Source organism: Osmia bicornis, chromosome 1 (assembly GCF_907164935.1).
Source record: "Osmia bicornis bicornis chromosome 1, iOsmBic2.1, whole genome shotgun sequence".
Taxonomy (NCBI): domain Eukaryota; kingdom Metazoa; phylum Arthropoda; class Insecta; order Hymenoptera; family Megachilidae; genus Osmia; species Osmia bicornis.
Window position 1 is genome coordinate 12,406,562 of NC_060216.1, and position 22,045 is coordinate 12,428,606.

The following is a 22,045-nucleotide window of genomic DNA, read 5'->3' on the forward strand; positions in this document are numbered from 1 at the left end:
GTGCCCAAAGTTTTTCCTTTTAATTATTCAGCAGCGATCGCGTAACAAAAATGAACGCAGAGATACGATCTAACCGAGTAACGAGCCTTACTTTCCATCGCGTGAAAGTGAATCTTCCGTTTCATAAGTCGAAAAAAAAAAAGGACACGAATGGTCAGTTACGCCGATCTCTCGAAAGAAAACGAATGGCTCCAGATGGAAGTCGAGCGACAAGTAGAAAAAGACAAAATGGAGCTACATAAAAATGCAAGAGTTTAGTTTTGCGCACCACTGCCCGCACATTGCGTTATCATTATGTTCATATTTTATATATCATCTTATCTGTTTTGTAATTTAAAATCAATCGCGAGAAAATATAATTGACATACGATTACACCAAAAATAATGCACCGGGCAATGGTTGCGAGTTTCTAAAAAGTTGCAAATTTAATTGCTAAAATTTAACGACCGCCTGATTTCGACATAAGTGTAACAATAACTTGTCTTCTTAATAAGCGTTCATTCTTCGTCAGTGAAACATGTCGTTTCTGGAACGCGGAACGAAACAACAAAAGTGGTTCTGTTAACGAGCCACGAGTACAGGCCTTCGAAAGCCACTCGAACGCTATAGATACGCTTTTCGCGTAACAAGCACAAATTGCTGAAGAACGAAGCCTCCGAGCTAACGAGGAAATATTTGCCCCGCCGTCAGAATGCATTTGCATTTCATGAAAGTTTCGACGAGGCGAAGCCAGGCGCCTGGCGAAAATTATCGCCGATACCGAGGCAACGTTGGCGAACAGCATTCCCGTTAGACACGCAGAAGAAATTATTTACCATTCTATCGGCATTGCGCGGCATTAAAGGCCATAATCGGACGCCTAGGGACGAACTGAAACTTTACGAGCGTCGGATGATCACCGTTACCGTTCACCGCAAACACGCCAACCAATATTGTGCTTCCCGTCCGTCCACGTTGCATCTCTCGCTACGACAACGGCGAAAAGAAACCGGTAACGAGACCCGTAAATCGTTCGCGGTTCGAAAGAATCGCGGAAACAAAACGACTCGCGCGTTCCTCTTTCAAGAAGGAAACTATATAATGAACTGAAATTTTATTTATTTAAAGTTTCAGGAAATTAAATCTTGTCGATTCGTAAAATTTTCCGCTCTAACAAAGTTAGGAAAGCCGTACCAATTAAAAGCTTATATACTTAAATTCTAAATTTAATGCATTAACTCTGCCATGATAATTATTAATTAAATTTTAAAAGTTATTTCTAAAATTTAGTCGTTCCGTATAAAAATTTCAAATTTCTTTTGAAATTGTCGATCTGAACTGAAATCATGTAAAACTTGAAAAATCGTAAAGACTTAATTTATAAACTTCTGTATTTATAATTAAACTTTATTTAACGAGAGATTCACTGACGATTAATTCCCCTGGTACCACGACAGATCTTTGATCGATACATCGCGTCGTTTATCATGATCGATGGCTGGGACGCGTTCGAAACGCTCGATCAATGTGTCTATGGTTTTTTCTCGTTTTACCTAACATGGGTAATAAATGTCCGGTGTCCACGAACACCATTTATTAAAAAGGATTTTGAGAAAATAATGTACTTACACATGAGGTGTCTGAAAGTAGGTACTGTCCTTCGCTCTCAAGAAATCTTGCAGGACTTCAAAGAGGTTAGAGGGGGTACTGCGCACACATCGACCGACCCTGTAATTTTACATGGCCTATTAGTACACGTGACCGGTTCGACCAATCATATGCCACGGCTGAAAGCTCGTGGGAGCTGAGGTAGGGCGTGACCAATCAGATCGCGTTATTTCCATAGGACTTTTTCTCAGCGGAAGACTGGGAATTTTTTAAAGTTTGGAAATTTTTTAATAAGTAATTACTAAAGGAAAAGTTCAAATACAACTTTCGCTATTATATTCCAATTTTTAAAAGGTATATAAAAGCTAAAGAACTATAATAAAATTGCCAAAGTTTACGTGCTGCATTTCATCAGCCATGCTTCTTGTTATATCTGGGTTGAACCTCTGCGTTCGTTCGAGTCACGAAGTCGATGGAACAAAGAACCAGTGAACTTTAAAATCGTTCACTATCATACTTTTCCGCGTGCCCGTTCTCACTGCCTCCGTGCATCCAATAAACGAGAATATTGGAAATATCTCAAGGGCAGCGTCGGCCGTTCAATATCGAGTTAATGGCAAATAAAAGGACGCAAGGGAAACTTGATTACAGTAATTCGATTCTCTGATCAGCGATATCCGGTTTATCGACTTCGCCGACGGTTTCAGTCGCTGTATCATTTTTCACTCATCTCCTTCCAGGATTTAGAAAAATAAGAAAAAACACTGTTGCGGTAACAATGCGTGGATCGTCGAAATTATCAGCATCCACTTGGGGGTGTGACATTAAATGAAATAAATGATTGCGACACGGAGCGTGAATCAACGATCGATCGAAGGCGCGAATTCTCGAGATCGGTCGCGCGTGAAGGGAAGAAACACGCCCGAGATTATGAAGCGTTTGCCCTTTTCCGATAATGTTCCTCGAGGCTCCGACTGGAACATAGTTAAGCCGACAATTCGACGAAAATAAATTTTACGCATAGAAACTTTCTTTTGCGGTCAAAAATTAAAACGTTTGTTAAACGAAATGACACCTATCAAAAAAGTTATGGGAGCATATTTTACTCGTAATAATACTTGATATACAATCATCGTTAAAATCTTGGTATCTCATATTCTTTTCCTCTACTCATTAAAATTAATTTTAAAACCGATGTGTTAATTGGAGTTTTTTGCTCCTCTCCCGTGGATACTAAAACCTTCAGAGTCCCTTTTTCGATCGTCCTAGATAAAATATGAGTACAACATGGATATTTAAACGGTACATGCTAGAGTTCACTGTTGAATCACGTTCGTTATTCGAGCGGTAATTTATTCTTCCCCGATTGGCTTTGTTCTAATGTTCTCTTTGCCCATTAATCCTTTTCGATGCGTTTTACCCAGGCCAGCGAAAGAGAAACCAGAAAAACCAGTAATATGCGATTTTTCTGAAATACGAGCTCACTCGATCTTCCCATTAATTTGCCGTCCGCGGTTAATTACCCGCGCGCACGATACGGTGCCTCGAATGTATTCCGTACCGAAGAAACGGCTACGAAATTCTTGTAATCGAGACTCGCTTAGCCGCGGAACGGGAAACGTCAATTAAAGAATATTATTCTACGAGTATCGACCGTGTACTTTTCAACAACGTTTTCTACTCTTCTTACATAATGGATCGTTCGAGCCAGAGAAACACCGATATTGGTTTTCATTGTCAGCTTACAAGCAATTTCGTCGTTTAATAAACTTTAGCCAGAGGGTCTCTGACAGAATGTCTTTAATACACCGCGATCGATTTATCAAAGGGCAATTCCGTTCCAGTGAAAACAAAGAAAATAGTTTATCGTGCATACCTGTAGCTCGAAATTTTATTCGAAGAAAAACATTTCATAGATCATCGGTGATCCACCTGACAAGGAACGTGTTAATCAACAGATCAGAAAGGCTTTAAAATTACTTACATGCTGGGAAATAAAAAAAAAGAATAAAAAATAATTGAAACGTAGACGCACGTGCAATATATAAACATACACGTACCTAATATATGATCATTCTTCGTTTGAAATATAGTTCGTAAAGCGAGCCGTTCAATTATCCAGTCATTCCGTAATTAATTACTACCGCACTAGCCATCGTGGCGCGTATCAGTCATAATTTATATACCTGAAGGTATCGAATATTTCTAGCGGTCTGTCCAATCCAGTTTTTCCTGGATCTCCTTGGAATTTCATAAAAATGAAATCATCGTGGTCGTGTATCAGAATCGTGACCCGTCGTTATTTATTTCCAATCTAATACGTACCGAGAAACGGGACTCGATGGAACGGGAATACTCAGGGCGTGTCTTTTCCGTGTTACCTGCAGCTTGCATCCACTTTCTCTGCATTGTTAGCGAGCTGGACGTTCCGGGCATCCCTTCGGTACCCGATCATTCGAGAAACCCGTGTCACAGATGAAAGGAAAAAGTGAACGAGTCGATATGGATTCGATATTCGCTTTCCTGAAACAAGAAGAAACAAGTCAGCTCTTACTTTCTTATGTAAAGTAGTACACAGCCTTGCAACCACTGTCGTTTAATCAATTACGTCCCTTAATGTCCCATCAGATGTGGCAATAGAAATTCACTTAACAGTCTGCAATCGTTACAACAACATGTGCAATCGAGTTAATTCCCAGCTCCATTATAGAAAATAAATCTGACATCGTTAACTACCTGATAATGGGTCGTTTAGTAGCAATGTATAAAGTCAACCATTACTCACAGGGTACAATCTACGTTTTCTTTCGCAGCACCATTTGTGTCAAGGAACGAACTTAACCCAGAGCCAGGTCCCTTCGCACGTCCCACGATTATCATAAACCGTGAACGGAATCTTGATTCGATAATTCAAGGGTCCTGTTACTTAATTACGTTTACGCTCGCACGAATGATCGGTATTCGAGCCCGACGTGCTCCGAGAGCATTGTAATTGTCTCGCCGGTACAGCTGTTCGATGCAGGCGACGCTTGAATGCAAATCGTGTATTTTTAATTCATGAAGTAAAGAGACGAAATAAATGTTATAGCGACGTAAAAATTGAAAGTAGAGAAATATCAACTGGGGTAACGTATATACAGTTACTCACCCCCATATGATCGAACCCTAAATTAGAATTCTGGTTCCAATCTTTACCGTTCGAGGATTAAGAAAGGCATTATCCAAAAGGAGCTTTCAACGATATTTTTTTTCTAAACTATTGAAAGCCAAACGACTACCGTCTACAAAAGTACTTTAGTAAAAGTGCCAATTCGTGTTGAAAAAAACGTTCAACATTCAGCGACTATAATTCGCGCGTGACGATTCGAACGCATTGAAACTACGATGTTGCTTCACGCGGTTTATTACCGCAACCGAGGTATTAAGAAACGAAATAATTTCTTGGAAAGGGGCAACGTTTATCGTGCAACGACCAGCGTTCCCTGCTTTCCCTCCAAAAGCAGACACTACGTTGACCCCGGTACACGAGAAACACCTCTGCTCTTCCTCCTTGATCCTTTCGACGAATATTACTTCTGGTCCGCGAAGGAAATGATTAGCATAAAATGTGGATGGAATACAGGGTATCTGATGCGATAATGGGGCAACACGCGAGCTCTGACGATTGTTTCTCGGATGGAAAACGGTATGGAAGAGGTTCGTGACAGTCGTAACACTTTCGTGGGTCGATCGTTAAACACCGATATCGACGACAGTAACGGTATGTCCGTTTATATCGATGCCCTGGCTCCTTGACAATCTACACGCGTCCATTGTCCTCGAGATTACATAAGCGATTGCGCGCTGTTCTTGAAATCGGTATTTCTTCGACGCCTGCAGGTCAATAAGAAGCTAGTTATCGCTTCGTTGATGCGTATCATCGGTATTGACTAGGGATGCGCGGGTACCCGATATTACGGACTCGGGCGGGCTCGAAAAAAATCGGACGGGTGTCCGATACATGCGCACAGTCGGGTAGCCCGACTATTTCGGGTCAGATTCGGACACGGCCGAATTAGTCGGGCCGCACATCGCTACTACTGACTATTAGCAGGCAAAGAGCCTGTATACCTTTCGGGGTAGACTCGAGTCTACGAATCGCGAAGGCCAGAAACTTTCTATTCCAGCCAATTTCCATACGTCTATTCACGAGGTAATTACCACCGCGAGCACAAGCGAACTCGCAATTATAGGGGAATTACATATTTCCTTATAGGGCTTTAATAAGAAACGTTCGTGAAACGCGACTACCGTGTTCGATGGGTTTCTACCCGTTCCCTTGGGTTCGATCTCGACAGACTAGTCCCTTGAACCGCGGTAGATAAGAGAAAAGCGGTGCAAGAAAGAAGATCCTCCTTTTCTGAACGGCCAGGTGAGATACCTGTCGACTACGACACCTACGGCCGGTCTTACCGAGATTTCTCGTTCAGAGATCACTGACACGGAGGCTACTTCTTACGAGCTGTTAACGTTATTTTTAACGTCGCGTCGTCTTAAGAAAGTCGTCGGCTGTTTCGTTCAAGAGGCTGTAGACGCGTTGGAAAACAGTCGCGAGCTTCCAGCAGCTTTTCAACAAATGCTCCGACGCTTGTGCCGTTGCTCGACAGCTCGGTAAACGCGACGGTGTCCTCGTTCGGTAAGAACCTCTTGGATGAAAAATCTTCACCTAACGATCCCTCAGCTTCGAACTTCCCTTCGAACGTTTTTTTCTGAAATGCGCAAACTCTATTCTCCGAGTAAATCGAAGACGAAGATATCAAATGCAGGCAAAAATCGAATATCGGATAATTTAGAGCAGCTAGTATAGCTTTAAAATCTAAGAATAAACGAAAACCCGCTCATAATCCGCTCTACCGTTCCTAAGCTTTTGTAAAGGGCGCAAATTGGGCTAAAAATAAATCCACTCCTCAGCAGCTACCACCCTCCAAGTGGCGCCGGGTTTGGATTACCTGTCCACTCCTGGGCTTGCCAATCATCGTTTTCGGGTACGGAAGACCCAACGCTAAGGGACGTTGATATCGGGACGAAAAAGCTAACCTGAGTGGGTTAGCGACTACACCCACCAGGTGCTTTGCGCCCGTAGCTGTTCATAGGAAAGACCAGATGGAATTTCCCTTTGCCTTCGGTAGTAAGGTTCGAGGAGCAAAAGAAACGGAGGCACGAAGGCGCGCCGTGGAAGACGTCGGGCCCTCCGGCTAGGCGGAGTCATTTTAAACTAGTGTCTCGTTCTTTCTAATGACTGTCATTTACCCGGGTGTCATCCTCGTGTCCTGCAACGTCCGACAATCTACGACAGCCCTTCATACTCCGCGTAATCTTTTCAATGTCCGACGCAAGATGGATTCCCGACGTCATTAGGGAACATAAAGTGTCTTTCTTTACTTCTTCGTTCGCCTCTACGTTTCACCTCCTCCTTTTGCCACGCACTCTTTTCCGTCTACCTGCTGGAATTTGCCTCGACTCCTCCGCTTCTGTCAGCCTGCTCGCGCGGCAATAGTACCGCCAGGTGTGGTCATTAATTTCCCAGCGAGTTGGAAAAAGTTTCGAGCCGAACAAAGCTACCGGAGAGCTCTTTCGTTGGATTCAACCGTCGCATTTTTGCCAAGCGATTATTCGCCAAGACGAGCCACGTCGAACACGGAATTACTATAATTCTCTGTCGTCGGGCGAGGACCAATTTTCCGAGCGTTTTATCCCGTGACCCGCGAGTCTCGAAGGGAAAAAAATGTCCCCGTGTCATTTTCGTTGCGTTTGTCACTAATACCTGGCGCAGCTTACCGTTGTTGATAATTGTATCGGTAAAACGAAGAGAAGACGGAAATCGATCGGAAACCGTTCCAACCGCGACCATCACCGTCACCCTCGACAGGTATTCCGGTCGCATGATTGTCTCGCCGCAGGCATGCGACTAATACACCCACCTGTGTATCATATTCGAAATATACGATTAAACCCATCTCGACACGGGAAACGAAACTTTCCACAGTTCGCTGAATACGATTTTCAGCTGTAAAAATAATCGTCGTTATTAGCTTGCTGCTCGTGCGAAGGTAAAACGCATGGGAATAAAAGCGTGAAAGTAGCGTTGCTGGTTTTACGCAACGAAAAGAGGAGGCTCATTAAAGTCGGTTAAATTCAGAATAAAATATTATATCGCTGGTACGCGTGCTTGTGAATGCGTTCGGTTAAATGAATCGTGGCCCATTTTCACTCGTGATGCGATTCATGAAAGAATATGTTTAATGACGCTTGGGTGTACACGGTTCAATGCCTACCTATCTTTTTTACGCTTTTGTTGATTTAACCCGTGGCTGGGTCGATCGTTTTTCAAAGGTAAAATTAATCGTTCGAATTTCCAAACGAAATACTCTCGCAGTTTATATTCGAATTGAAATCTATAATGGAAATTATTTACCTTCTTAGGTCCGGTGGTTCATCCGGCACACCCAGTGCTGGTATGGTTCCATCGACCGGTGGAGGTCCTGGGAATCCAACAGGAGGCGGTAGGATGGCCGTCATCGGTGTCACCAGGAACGTCAGGCTAAGACGACGCGGAGCATCCGGATTCGGTTTTTCCCTGCGAGGAGGAAGGGAATACGCTGCCGGATTTTACGTCAGCGACGTGCAACCAGGAAGCGAGGCTCATAGAAACGGATTAAGGGTAAATTCCTGTCGTACAGTGGTAGCGATCCAACTACATACTAACCGGTTCATTCGATACGCATTAATCAATATGAATCGATTTTGTGATTGCGAAAGAGCTACCTTTATGCTCTACTTCGTCCATGGCTTCACGTTTTTCCTTCGTTTCACTTTGTCACTTTTTTTTTTCTCCGCCAGGTCGGTGATCAAATTATAAGGGTGAACGGGTATCCGGTGGAGGATGCGGTCCATCAGGAAGTCGCGCTTCTAGCGAAGAATCAACAAGTTCTCGTCCTTAAGATTCGAAGTAATTAACCAAGTTTCACACTAAGTATCCTCTTCCTGTGTCGATGATGCGAACTAATTATGTTTTTCTGTTCCTTCCAGGCGTGGGAATGATTCCTGTGAAAGAGTAAGTACCAACAGTTTGTTAAAAGTAATATCAAAGACTTAAACTTAAAATACTTTGAAAGCTTCGGTTTCATGTGAAATCCTTAGTTGAGGTCTAAGAACATAATACCTGTTTTATGATTCTTAAAGCAATCCAAACGATCCGGTCACCTGGCACATGGTACAACAGCAACAGCAACAGCTCCAGTACAACGAAACTGGTTTGGGTGCTGTGCCGAGCAACGAAGTCAGAATTCGAATTCTTGTCGGGGAGAAGGGACGTTTAGGTTGCGGCGTTTGCAGAGGTCTCGTGCCCGGTCTCACCGTTCAGGTGAACATTATATTCTCGATTGATCGATCGAGGGGATTAGTAAGCCTCGATGATAATTAATCGAAATTTATTCAGGGTACCAGAGACGACGGACCAGCGAAAGCAGCAGGCTTGAAAGCCGGCGACGTGATCATTTGGTGCAACGGGCAAAGGCTCACCGATCTTCCATTCGAACGAGCCATCGAGGTAATGAGAAGCTCTGCCATCCTGGACCTAATAGTGCAACGAACCACGACGAATCACCTTTACGACTGCCCGGAGCCACTCTGGACTCGAGGCTCCAGTGGTTACGACTCGGAAACGTCGAGCATGGCTGCAGCCAGTCCTCAGCCTCAACAAAATTCTTCCTATTCGCCTCAGCATCATCAAGATCCGAGAATGCATCATCGATATCCTCGGGATGATTCCTGCTACCGAAATGGAAGGTTAGTTGTAAACAATTCAAACGGGGCTCCCTCCATGGTCCGCCGTCCGAGGATTAACGATACGTCCTCGGTGACATAATATTAATACTCTACGGGGTATCACGATCGCACCTATTGTAATTGCGATTAACAATAACCGGTTGAACGTTCCTTTGGCGCGTAATCAGGGAAAATGCATAAAATATACCGGATGCATATCTCTCTGGTTAGCAGCCGTTATCGAGTGGCATCGGTGAATTTACACCAGGAGAAAGTCGTTCTATTAATAGGACATTTCGCGATAACAATCGCGATACAAGCCACGAACGACGAATTCCTGGCGGCCACACGAAACGTTCATCCTGCTCTTAACCTCGCGCAATGCCCGCCTCCTGCTTACTTTAATTGGGATTAGAAAGTACCGCTTCACGTGTGCTTCGTGGACAATTATATCGAAACACGTGTTTGTTTTCAGGATCTGCTGTCCGTTAGCCTTGTCCACGAGCAGTTGCAGTACCTCGGAATGGCCCCAGCTGGATCAGGTAATGATTCTTTCATCGAACAAGCAACTCGATGTATCCGAGATTTAAATAATAAATTATGAATTTACAGAGTCAAGAGTGGACAAGGAAACCAAATAACACTACGGTAATTCGTATCAATCAGAACCAGAATCAGAACCAGAATCAGAACCAGAATCATAGGTTTATGGGTGGACAAGGTCGGCCGAATTCAAGAGACACTTACGAAGATGACATCGACAACGAGCCACTTTACGATCCCGTTGCTCCTAGAATCGATTACGAGGTACACGATTTCGATGCCAATCCCCGTGACGAGGCTAATCGTCGTCTTGCTTACCGACGGGACAATATCAGGCAACAGGACGTCATTTACGATGGTCCTGCTGATGACATTCCCTATCACGTACCCAAAGTAAGTCTATACAAAACATCTGTCGATGAAAGTTTTAGAAATAAAATAGAAAGGAAATCATGTTATTTGATAATTAAGTAGTTGCCAACCGCGCTTTCTAACTCCGAGTCCTCATAATCATCGCGACTATCTGATCAAATTAGCGTGACTTAATTATAAAGTGAAAGAATTATTATTTTTAAACTTCTCTGTTCCATCTTGTTCCAGGAAAATGGCTCCCAAGAAGGGGAAAGAAAAACAGTGACGACAGTAGAGGTTCATCAATCGGTGTGTCCACCAGCACCTCCTCCACCTCTGCCTTACAAGTGGCCTGCAGGTTTGTTAATAATAAATGAAATAAAAATTTAAAGGGAAGATTTGAAACCAATATCCAAATACCTTTTTGATATTTTTCAAAATCCTATATTAGGATCATAAAGAGTTTCCAATGGTTGCAGAAACGAAGCCAATGAACGCCATGGGTATGCAAATGGGTAGCACGATGTCGATGGGCAGTACTGGCTCGACCGAGACCGAATCGAGCCTCGAGTCGTCTTGTAGCAAAGATTCCGCCTCGACTTCTTCCTCCTTATCGACGTCATCCTGCGAGCCTCCGTCGACGGTTTCCTATGGTTCGATCACTGCTGCCTCGACTGGGACCAATAAAACCAATGACACCACCGTGACCACCGCGACCACCGCGCACCCAACGTCTCGCAATTGCGCCACAAGGACATCGCCGATCGCCTGCACCGACCTAAGCACTGCCATAACGCAAGAATTGCAGAGGCGGGCGCAGCAGGTAGTAGGATCAAGGGATCTTTCTGTTTTTCTTATTTTCAAAGAAAGTAATACGCGATGCACGCACGGTCTGTGTATCGCGTTACTGGAATTCCGATTTTTCCTCTTCCCGTTTTCTCCTCTTCTCGAGAAGGCGCTTAAAATTTCATTTTATTATTTTCATCTGTTATCGATTACCTCGAGTATCAATCAAAAAATTCCTAATAATACAGCTCGTTGAATAGGAAATATTTGCGACATCGTGATTCGCTGTAACTGTTTCCCTCCTTCTGTTATCTCTGCGTTATCCGCGAAGATAAGGATTCCCTTTATAGATAGTTTCTCCTTCACGACGATAAAATAATCAGAGATTTAATTCGTCATTTCGTTTTAGAAAAAATTCAAAAGTATGACGTAGTTATTGATGCTTCTTCGCGTTAGCGAATGATTAATTTGATCAGTCTTTCGCGAAACACCTGATCATCGACACGCTTCTTGCGATCTTCCAGAGAATGAACAACGCTGCCAAAACGGATGCCGGTAAGGAGAAAAATCTGGAGCCACGGAAGCCACCGAATCCGGAAGCACTTAGGGCACAGGAACAGAAAGTGACGCACGATAAGGTACCTGCAATTTCAAATCTTTTTGTTTCAATAGTTTAATTAATAATATAATTACGCAATAGTGTAATGATGTACCTAATATTAAAAGTTGAGAAATACAAAGAATATCCTCGACAATTGCAACGATCAACCGTTCACATATCCTCTTTGCGATTAACGATCAATTTTCGAAAATGCGAATCCACACGCGATTCACAGGGAAAGGGTTAATTCAACTCTATGACCCTCCAATTATACTCCATTACACGCTATGACTCTATTATATGACTCTCGATGCAATTATACCGACACAAACAACGCGCTCCTATCATTCTTCCCTTAACGTGAGAACCAGATGTTCATATCAGCAACACCCACTCGATCTCTCCTGCACTATCTCCGACACTTGTTCCTCTCTATCGTACCAGAGGTTCATTCACTTCCAACGCTACTTAATTGTCCGTGTAATTAATCGTCCATTAAAGTGTACATCAGGGTAATAGTAATCTGTAAAATGAATCGGTACACACATACATTTGCCTGTGGATTTTCTAATAAGTACGATATACATTAATAGTTGTCGTTAAACGGTGCGCGGTAATAACGAGTAGAGAGTTGATCTAATTAAAAAATTATTGCACGATCGAAGGACGGATTCACAGGCGCGCAGCTCGCTCGAGTACGCTCGGGGATCTTCTCCAGTTTATAAGTGAACGCGGATGGAGCGAGCTGCGCACTCGCGATTTCATTTCGTTCTCTTTATTTTCAAGTAATTGCAACATTCTTTGCAGCTGATGGAGGAATTCAAACGCGCACACCGGAAGATGTTCAACTCCGCTCAGCAAAAGGTTCACTTCTCTGATCAAACGTCGGAGCAGGTAAGAGAATGATAAGCTTATCTTTCTGGTAAACCAGTGTTCCTTTTGTATGCTCCATTACGTGATTCTTTTTCAATTGTTTTCGAACAATTCGCGGTATTTATATAAGCGTTTCTTTTGTCGAGGAAGAACTTTAGAGAGGTTCTAACTTTTTTTTTTTTAATTTTAAGCACATTGATAAGGATGTAGCTTTTAACCCTAGATTGGCGGACAAATAGATCCTTCAAAATAAGTATAGTACATATGGATTTTTCGAATTAAAATGCGGAGAGGAGAAGGAATTAGTATTTGTATATAAAATTAAATTTAAAAATTTTTAAATTATTTAAGTTTTTCTAAAAATCGTAAATGAGTCAAATTGAATCGCTCCGGCAATCTAGTGTTAAATACACTTTTACACAGAATGCAATGTTTCCAGATAAATTGTACATAATTATATGGACAGGAACGATTATTAAAAACTACACTCGTTACTTTCACCGTCTCCTTTCTTTAGCGAGAAGACAAGAGCTTCTAATTACAGAAAGGATCTCGAGCGTGCGTAGGTAAAATTGGTCGAACGCGAGCGCACGCGGAGGGCGATGCTCGCGATGGAAAAAGCGGAAACTAGGGATACTCGACAAGCGGTTAATTAAAAATCCTATTAGCACTTGCGATTGAATTTGCAACGAGAGAAAGACGGACAAGAAAAAGGAAAAAAAAATGTAATCCCGAGCGAACGTACGCTTGGCAACCGAGGTAAATTAAATATTGATATAAAACTAGAGGGGGAAGATATAAAAGCAAATACACTCTCGGTGAATCTTTCGATGGTAGCCGGGAATGCTTTCTTGCAATGGTAATTACACAACCACCACCGAGAGATCTGCCAAAGTAAACAGATAAAGCATCGAAATTACAAAGGTCCCGGAACAGTCATTGTCTGACGTTCGAAAGGAACTGTACGCGATCGTGTGAGTGCATAAACGGTCAGGTGCGGTTGAAGTTTATGTACGAGTCACGTTTAATAACCGTAATACACCGTGGATCGTTGAAACAGAGAGATAATATTCGTATTTCCGTGTCACGTATTACTTGGCGCTTCTGTAGCCGAATTCTGTAGAACGGTGGTTTTAAATCGCGCCTTTAATTAAAACGTAACCGATTAATTAAGCCGATCGACATTCAAGATACAATAATAGCGCGGTTGAACACCGAAGGCTTTCTAAACCGCTCGAACGATTTCATTAATTAACTAATTAACTAATCAGAAAATGATCGGTACTCTTATACAAATCGAATCGAATTTTAAAAATATTCTACTACCGTGGATTCGTTAGCTGATTATGTAATCGAGTTATCAGACGATAATCAAGCGTATTTATTAAACGATTTATCAATCATCGGCCTCGGTTGGTACACGCGCGAGCGCGTACACCGTCCACTTTTGTTCCCCAGTTTTGTCCCTCCCACGGTCGTACATCTTACGAATTGCGGCAAAAGTGCAAAATAATAGAGTTTACATAAGAGCTTGAGGAGCTCGTGACTGTTTTCAGTCGACTCGAGTCCGTGGCGTGCGATCGGTTTCAAGGTGGCCAGCCGACAGATACCGCAACCTACGGCCAACGTTGACTCCGCACTGTAATTAAGTAAAAAGTGTGATTACCATTTTCCGACTAAGGAACGTTGTTACGAATTGCCATAATCGGGTGATGCGAAATTCGAAGAAAAATAGAGGAGAAGTTGTTTCTCTGTAGTGTTACCATCGTTCTACGCGGACTATGTTAATTAACAAACCCTGAGAGTGACTTAGAAAAATTGCTTCCAGTCACGCAGCGCTGACGAAAAGGATAATAGTTGATCGAAAAATGCTTCTTGAAGTTTCGAAATCATGAACAATCAATCGAAGAAGAGAAGTCGCGTGGTGGTTACTATTACACCTTACGATGTTAGTTGTCACCTGTATCACTCTGTTTAACATCAATTTAATACGCAGTGGAGCAAAGAGGAACACTAATTTACACCTTTGTAGATTGAAAAAATTAAAGGATACGTAATTGTTTAAACGAAACCGATTCAGAATGTAAGGTGAAAGAAAGAGAAATGCATATCCTTTAATTTTCACTGTTCTACAAATTATTGTAGAAAATTGAATTATAATTTTTCATCCCTAATTGTCACTAGGAACAAGAGAAGAGGGTACTGAACACATCACCGCCGAATATTCCACCTGCACCTCCAGCACCTCCAGCGTCTACAGCACCCCCCGCTCCGCCAGCTCCACCACCACTTCCGCTTCCTTCCAAAAGCAAGCCTAACGAGGATTCGGTGGAGATGCAAAGCATCGAATCTTTTAAATTAAAGGAAACACCGAATCCAGTGATTCCAAAACCACCTCCGACCTACTTCCAAAATTCCGTGCCAACGACGAACGGAAGTCCTCGACATACCCCTACCGGAAACAAACCGCAGGTTAACGGGAAAGAGTCAACGAGTCCCGTATCGGAAACACCGAAGACTATCCCACCACCGCCAGCTCCGAACGCACAAAATTTGAAACCCGCCAGCGGAAAGGTCGCCATTAGGATAGGAGCGTACGAAGGAGAAGCTAAACAGCCTTCCAAGTTGGACTTCCTGTCGCAGCAACCGCGCAACGACAGAAACGGTACCGAAGAACTGGCGAACGGGCCAGTGGTTTCCAGGCTGCAGAACGAATTGGCTGCAACTTTGCAGAGATCGAATTTAAGAAGAAAGACTGAAGGGGTAAAAGTTTATTTCACTGACCATTCTACACGAGATAACGTGTTCTTGGAATATTATATACGTAAGCGAACTGCGTCTCTGAAAACGGAAATTATGTGACCAGAGATATGCAGAAGTTTCTATCGCGTATAGATAAGGATATGTACACGGTTTCGCAATGTTTAACAAGTGCGACAATTTTTAAATAACGAGAACAAACGAAAGACACTGTGCCCATCTTTTGCCTAAAGCTGGGATCACCAAACATTTTTGAGAAACGGGAAATTTTTAAAAACATGGGAGCTGGACGAAAAATCAATGAAATCATAAAATTTTATAAAATTAATATTTCTTATATAAAATATTTATAAATAAAAGTTAGGGACCCGATGAAAACCTCGGGCCATAGTTTGGTGATCGTTGGCCTAAAGGATGACGATAAAAAATATTTTGGATAATTATTCCGGAAATATTAATGATTTTTACAAAGTTTCACGAAACTCAAGAATTTTCCATTTCAGGAAGCACAACCACCCATCAAGCCGATTCCCGAGAACTCAGCAGCGTCCACCACCGAGACAACGAATTCGGAAGCAGGAAAGCTGGCTCAAAGTAACGTAGAGAAGCTCGCGTCTGCTCTGAACAACAAAGTCACCATCAAAGTGAATCCAGAGAATAATAATCGATAAGAAGTTAGCATTCGTTTAAGTCGAACGTAACGATTAGGAGTCCACCATGTACCTCTGATGCCACTTTGTACATTTTTGCACGTTCTTTGAACCTACATCGATTTTTATTCTAGATTAAAGACCGCTCCCCCTATTGGCGAGCTTCTTTTTTACGTCTTTTACCTGTACGTCTTTTTTTGTATGTTATTTATTATCGTATTATAGCGAGTAAGGAGTTAAAAAAAAAAAAAAAGGCTAAACACCCTTAATTAACCAAGACAAGGCACTGCGATACCTTTTTACCACGTAGAGCCGGTTGTCTTTAAACCTTAGTCTCCTCCGTCGCCGACTATGTACGAGTCGTGAACCTCGATGGAGGCATCGAACTGAAAAATAAACACGATGATATGTAATAAAATTTGGTTGTTTTTTACTGTATTCCCCTAACACGGTTGCGTGGCTCCCCGTTCACGTTCTTTACAATACAACTTCACTACCTATTTCAAAACAATGATTCTTCAAAATAAACTATCGACGACCCTTTTTGATTACTTCATTTCTATGCAACTACGTTCAAGTCTAATCGAGCCACAGAAATATTGCAAAATTCTAAACGCCCTCTGTCATGATCCGAGAAGCTGTTGAACTTTTAAGCGAGCACATTTGGCTCTTAGATTAACCTATGCCGAGTGAACAACTCGCTGCACAAATCAGTCGTCATTGGAAAAGTTGTCCAATTGAATTTCTTAGATGATTTGTCTAAAAGACCCTCCTACTCGATGCATACAACTAGAAAACCTCGTCACCGAACGAGTAACCATGAAATGGAAGAGAATAGAATTCAAAGATTATTGGCTTCCGAATACACCGACTTCTCTGACACCATCATCGTGGAGTCTTCCTTCGCTGAGACCAATAGAAATGGACGAGGAATTCGTCAAGTTTCTCTTGCTCTCACGCCGACCAAGTTGATCATAGCTGGAGACGTTTTCAGAGGGAATTCAGAGTTCTTTTGTCCCCGTGATCTTGACCCCAGCATCGAAAGTTTTGAGCTGATCTCGGTGTATCCTTTGCAATACGTCACCATCAGTGTGTTCAGCAGGAGACGTCGCAAAACATTAAAGGCAAGGTAGACGTTTAAGAAAAAGATTTGTGTAAAAGATTTGGCAAGTGGTTAATGGTAACTTTACCACTCGCCTTTTCTTATCACTTCAATGTCCTAAGGGTAGATACTATACCAATGCAACTTAAGCCTAACTGGTATCTCCTCTGTAACGCAGACTTTCTTTAGTTGAAAGCAAATGTAAGAGGAAGAAGGTTCTCTGTTACTTGCTTTTTATTTAGAGAAAGCCTAGCAAGAATCCCACCCTAAAACCTTACGTCCTCCTTCCCCTACACTTCCTCTTAACTGACCGGGGTCTTGATTAATCATAATCTATACACAACAATACCTGATCAATGATCCGATGCAATTAGATTCATCGATGGAAGGACAAACTACTATGAACTCTCTGGTATACAAAGAAGAAAGTCTCTCTGGAAAAGGTGGTGCGAAGAGGTAGACAGATTACTCGCGAAGAAAATTGATGGAAGTTCCTTGTCAGAAACGACAGCTGCAAGTTCTTCGAGTAGTACAACTCTGTATATCCTGTCTTCGGAGATTGAGATTCAAAGAAACACTGAAAAAGAAGGGAAAAAGACAGTGTACAGGTCGTACAAGTTTCGATTGACTTTTCGGTTGCCTTTTACTTACACCGGCGGCAATTGTGGCCTATTTCTTCAAATGGCATGACTAATATTTGCCGCCAGTACAAGTAAAACGTGGCCGACTTTTCTTACCTATAAAACAGACACTTCTATAATTTGATAGAAATGATTGTAAACAGAGTATGGGCTCATTACGGGGGTGCCGGTGATTACGTTCCTCCAACTTGGACCAAGAAGGACCTGTACCTGGGTCCTTCTTACGACGAGTTAGTCAATGGTCAGTACACCCCAATTCCAGTGCGATTCGCCGGAGCAAGTCTGGAAGATATTAAGAATGAGCTAAGAGATCTATCACCGAACAGAGCGGATAAATTTAGCAGAAGTTGGCCTACGTGTCAGTGTTCGAAAGACAAGGGTCAAAATGGTGGACTCTGCGACGTGCTCTTCATCAGGGACCATAATCGTAAATACTACAATGCCAAGAAATTCTCTGTCGCTTGTCAGAGTTGCCCTTGCAATCGTTTTCAAAACAAGCCCTTCGACGATGAGAAACGAACCGTCTGGTACGACGAACAAACATTATACGAAACGACAATGAAACATGAAGAGTCAAAGAGTCCTAAGAAATCTTTGGCGCAAAGGATATCGCGATTCGGATTTGGTGTACCAGAAAAATGTCATTCAGGACTGGTACTTGGTCCTACACGAAGGGACAGAGTACGCTACGAAGCTTCGATGTCGAATGAAAAGAACATGCTGAGTCTTTACGTTCTCATGGAGAGCGGCGTAAAGGTCTGGGAAGGTGAAGAGAAAGGTCGTTCCAAGTCCTCGAAACGCTTCAGACACTTCAGAAGATACGGTCTTTGCACCGCGCCTCATTTTCTTTACGCTCTTGGCCCCTGGTCCGTTCAACCTGGAGAACGGACTCTTCAGGGTCGTAGATCGTTCAGTCTGGTCACCGTTCGCCGACAGCCCATTGATACGGAACTGAGGCTTCCTGTATCTCGACGACAACTGGCGACCAGTATCTCTCATACTGCTCTGCAGTTGGGTAGGTTCGGGTCAATTGGTACCACTGCTAAAGGACGAGTGATTCTATTCTGGACACCGGATTACTGGTACAGACCCAGACCTGCTGCAGCTGCCTACAGGTAATTAACGAGCATCCATTTGTTTTAAATATCATCATCAATTTAATGATACAACGGAGTGTAACCTTTTCATGTATCATCCTCTATACTTTGTATCAGATTTTGATACGCAACCGACCCAAGTGGATTCTCCACCTTAACGAAACGCTGCGTACAATTTGAAATTAGATCTGTTATTAATGGTATTGCAACAGGGAGCTGAGGCAACACTTGAACCATCTGAGAAATTTTCGGCAGGAAAAGGAGCGTCCAATGAAACGGAAGCTGTTTTGTAGAAGGAAGAAGTGTCAGTGTCAGGAAGAGTCGATCGTTGTTGAAGAGAAACCTAGTATTCTAGGACGAATCTTTTCTACAAATGGATCTGGCAAAAAGAAGAAGACATCTGAAGTACGAGAGAACAATGCAACTACTCAATTGAGGAGATTGTTGAGAATGGATTTCAGAATTACAATCTGGGATATAGATAGTACTATACTGGCCAGGCAATTGGCATTGATCGATCGTGATCTTTTCGTTCGAATTCCCTCGGACGAGATCGAAATCTTGCTCTTCCAAAGGAACTCTAGAAATGCTCCGAATTTAGCTGCGTGGATAGCCTTCGGTCACCGAGTTTCTTGTCTGACCGCCAGCGAGATTCTGGCGATGAAGAAGTTAGCAATGAGAAGTAGAATCATAGCGAGATTCATCAACGCTGCTAATAAATGTTTCGCCATGGGAAATTTTCATTCGTGTAGGTCAATTTTAGCTGGATTGCAGGCGCCTCCTGTTTATAGGCTACGAGGCAGCTGGTCCTACTTGCGAACCCATCACGCCAATAGGTTAGTGATGAGCGGCCCGATTACTAGGCTCGGTTCGGTAAACATCGGGCGGACTCGGGCGAGTGTACGAGTGCGTGCAGTCGGGTAGCCCGACTGTTTCGGGTCAGGTCGGATAATGTCGGGCAGATTCGAACGAGCTCCGGCGGGCCGCGGCCTAATCCTTATGTACTTCTTAATGTTTCATCCTTTCCGCAGGTACGAAATCATGGAAAGGCTTTGCAAGATCTACAGAAATCCCTGTAACTCCTCGTACCGTCGAGCATGGGGCAAAGCGGAAAGAAACCCACCTTCTATGCCCCACGTTAGTGATCTTCTAATGAGACTTCTTGCTCTAAATAATCCGCTATCCCAGCGGCAATCTGATGATCCTTACGTTGCGAAAAATAAAGACATTCGTTTCAAACCTGCTCGCTTCAGTCGCACAGGGTCGACGAATGGGTGTAAAGATGCATCGTCTCTGAAAAGTAATCAGGATTCAGATCAGAAACAGGGATTAAGTAAGCGTATTCTGGAGTCGGTTTTAAGTAAAATAAAAGGGGATCAGAAAACGATTTACGAGGAGAAAACGGATTTATTATGGACGTCGAGGGAACAGGACTTAGCATGGAAATACTTTTACCAGTGGAATAATATCATTCTCCAACGTAGAGCACGAGTCGAGGAACAGGAGAGATTAAAGAACATGGATCCAAGGATGAAACGGATTCTCGATGTTGTATCCTGGCTGATCGATTGTCAGAAACGTGCTGCGGGGTATGATTTTCCAGGACACTCGTTCACTCGTGAATTTCTATTGAAAACTCGATACAGGGAGGACCGAGAGAATTTCTTTATTAGTCTGAAACTGGAACCGCCAATGATAACTTGAATAAAAATATAAAAAAAGATAGTATATCACATTAATAATGAACATGAACATGATCAAGTATTAAGATCATCGAGGTAGAATCGTCAACTTAGAAAAATAAAATACATGAAAAACCTTAATGATCGCTAAAGTCTTCCATAGAAATGTTCAGGTTTCCCAACGCAATTTAGGTATTCCTCGAACAATCCATCGCCATCGTTGACCTGGTCATCGTCGATGAGGGGTACGCTGTATTCTATAATACAAGAGATTAAAAAGAAAAAAAAATGTAAGAAAGATGAAGTAATGAATTGTAGAAATTAAGCAAATTTTTATATATATATACAATATAAAGAGAGAGAAAGAGAAAAGAGAGAGAATTATATATATATATATACACATTTTATATACATACATCGATCGCTTGCTGGCACAGTGTATCTACATATGCTTTCTTTGTACTTACATATTTATACCATTTCTTTTAATAAAAATTTCCGATCCACTTATACACTCAAGTTTAATCAAACAATTATCTCAAATATTTCACTAAACAATTGTTAACCAGATAGCAATTTCATCATCATCATTTTATTCCGAACATAGTTTATATGTATTATATTTTAAATATACGTATTTCAAGCATAATGCATACAATTGTTGCTATACATATGCACACACACATTGTCTCCTTTAACAAATATTCATTCAGTCGTTAAACGCGAGTGTTTATGATGGGCGGAAGAGTGAATCTCGAACGGAAAGATCCATATCAAACTGTTGACTAGATAACAACGCAATCATCGTATTTACAATAATAAAATATACAGTCGCAGATTTAAAAAAAAAGAATGAGTGGGAGGAGAGAAACAATTGAATAAAGTTGAACGAATGGGAACAATCTTTATCTGGCACGATATTAGATCAATTATGATTAATGGATCGTTGAAATATATATTTTTTTAACACGTTGACTTTTATACGGATAATATGGCACAAGATAATATAGATTATATTAAAATTTTGACTGCTTATAATCCAGCACAGAATAATGTAGATTATTAAACATATTAAGCAAAGTTAAAATTACCAAGGTATGCAAATACTTTTTTCCATTATTTGACTAAATTCTCATGGCAGTCAACGTGCTAACGCCTTTGAGACTATTAACTATAATTTTCTTCAAACACATATACGCGTTCATTACCTTGCGTATTGCCATAAAAATAAATCTCCCCATTTACCATTTAATTTTTAGGCCGTGCTTAAACGAACCACTTTTGAACCACAGCCGCACGATAAAATACGCCGATCACTCACGAAGCCGCCTGCGGTTCACTTGCCGATGTTATATTAGTCTCGCGGGAAATCGGCGTGTCGCACATTTGGATCACGGCCCCGCCGCCATTTTGTCGCGCGGTTGTGGTTCAAAAGTGGTTCGTCCTAACCTCGGCTTTATCCATCCCTCCGATTCTCTAAAATCCCGTTCCCGTTGAACTACGATAAAAAAGTAATCTAAATGTACCCGGCTGCCATCGATGACTTTCTAAATTTCGAACTAAGA

At 42.2% G+C, this 22,045-nt stretch overlaps 2 protein-coding genes and 1 long non-coding RNA gene across 4 annotated transcripts in view; 2 read left to right on the top strand and 1 right to left on the bottom strand.

Annotated features, from left to right (window-relative positions):
• Positions 1-16,376, top strand: part of LOC114876396 — a 29,165-nt gene extending 12,789 nt beyond the window's left edge. Inside the window, exons 2-14 of the mRNA XM_029187839.2 lie at positions 8,051-8,288; positions 8,468-8,576; positions 8,657-8,681; positions 8,810-8,990; positions 9,066-9,415; positions 9,870-9,936; positions 10,007-10,330; positions 10,538-10,646; positions 10,768-11,111; positions 11,599-11,712; positions 12,483-12,569; positions 14,733-15,311; positions 15,812-16,376. Coding sequence (XP_029043672.2) covers positions 8,051-8,288; positions 8,468-8,576; positions 8,657-8,681; positions 8,810-8,990; positions 9,066-9,415; positions 9,870-9,936; positions 10,007-10,330; positions 10,538-10,646; positions 10,768-11,111; positions 11,599-11,712; positions 12,483-12,569; positions 14,733-15,311; positions 15,812-15,979 — 2,695 coding nt within the window. The 3' untranslated portion in view covers positions 15,980-16,376. The remainder of the gene's footprint in view (positions 1-8,050; positions 8,289-8,467; positions 8,577-8,656; positions 8,682-8,809; positions 8,991-9,065; positions 9,416-9,869; positions 9,937-10,006; positions 10,331-10,537; positions 10,647-10,767; positions 11,112-11,598; positions 11,713-12,482; positions 12,570-14,732; positions 15,312-15,811) is intronic.
• Positions 1,613-8,126, bottom strand: LOC123988278. Of its 2 annotated transcripts, none has more exons than XR_006829834.1 (4): positions 8,043-8,126; positions 3,914-4,111; positions 3,649-3,829; positions 1,613-1,708 (listed from the first exon to the last, which is right to left on the bottom strand). It is a non-coding gene; the product is annotated as an uncharacterized LOC123988278 (long non-coding RNA). The 2 variants fall into 2 exon arrangements; XR_006829835.1 differs by lacking the exon at positions 1,613-1,708 and adding an exon at positions 2,479-3,575.
• Positions 16,377-16,782: 406 nt separating the features above from the next.
• Positions 16,783-21,633, top strand: LOC114876397. Its single transcript, XM_046288247.1, has 5 exons — positions 16,783-17,087; positions 17,420-17,668; positions 17,845-18,816; positions 19,011-19,634; positions 19,830-21,633. Exons 1-5 carry the CDS (start codon positions 16,783-16,785, stop codon positions 20,500-20,502), a joined length of 2,823 nt encoding a protein of 940 aa, XP_046144203.1. The 3' UTR covers positions 20,503-21,633.
• The last annotated feature ends 412 nt before the right edge of the window (positions 21,634-22,045 follow it).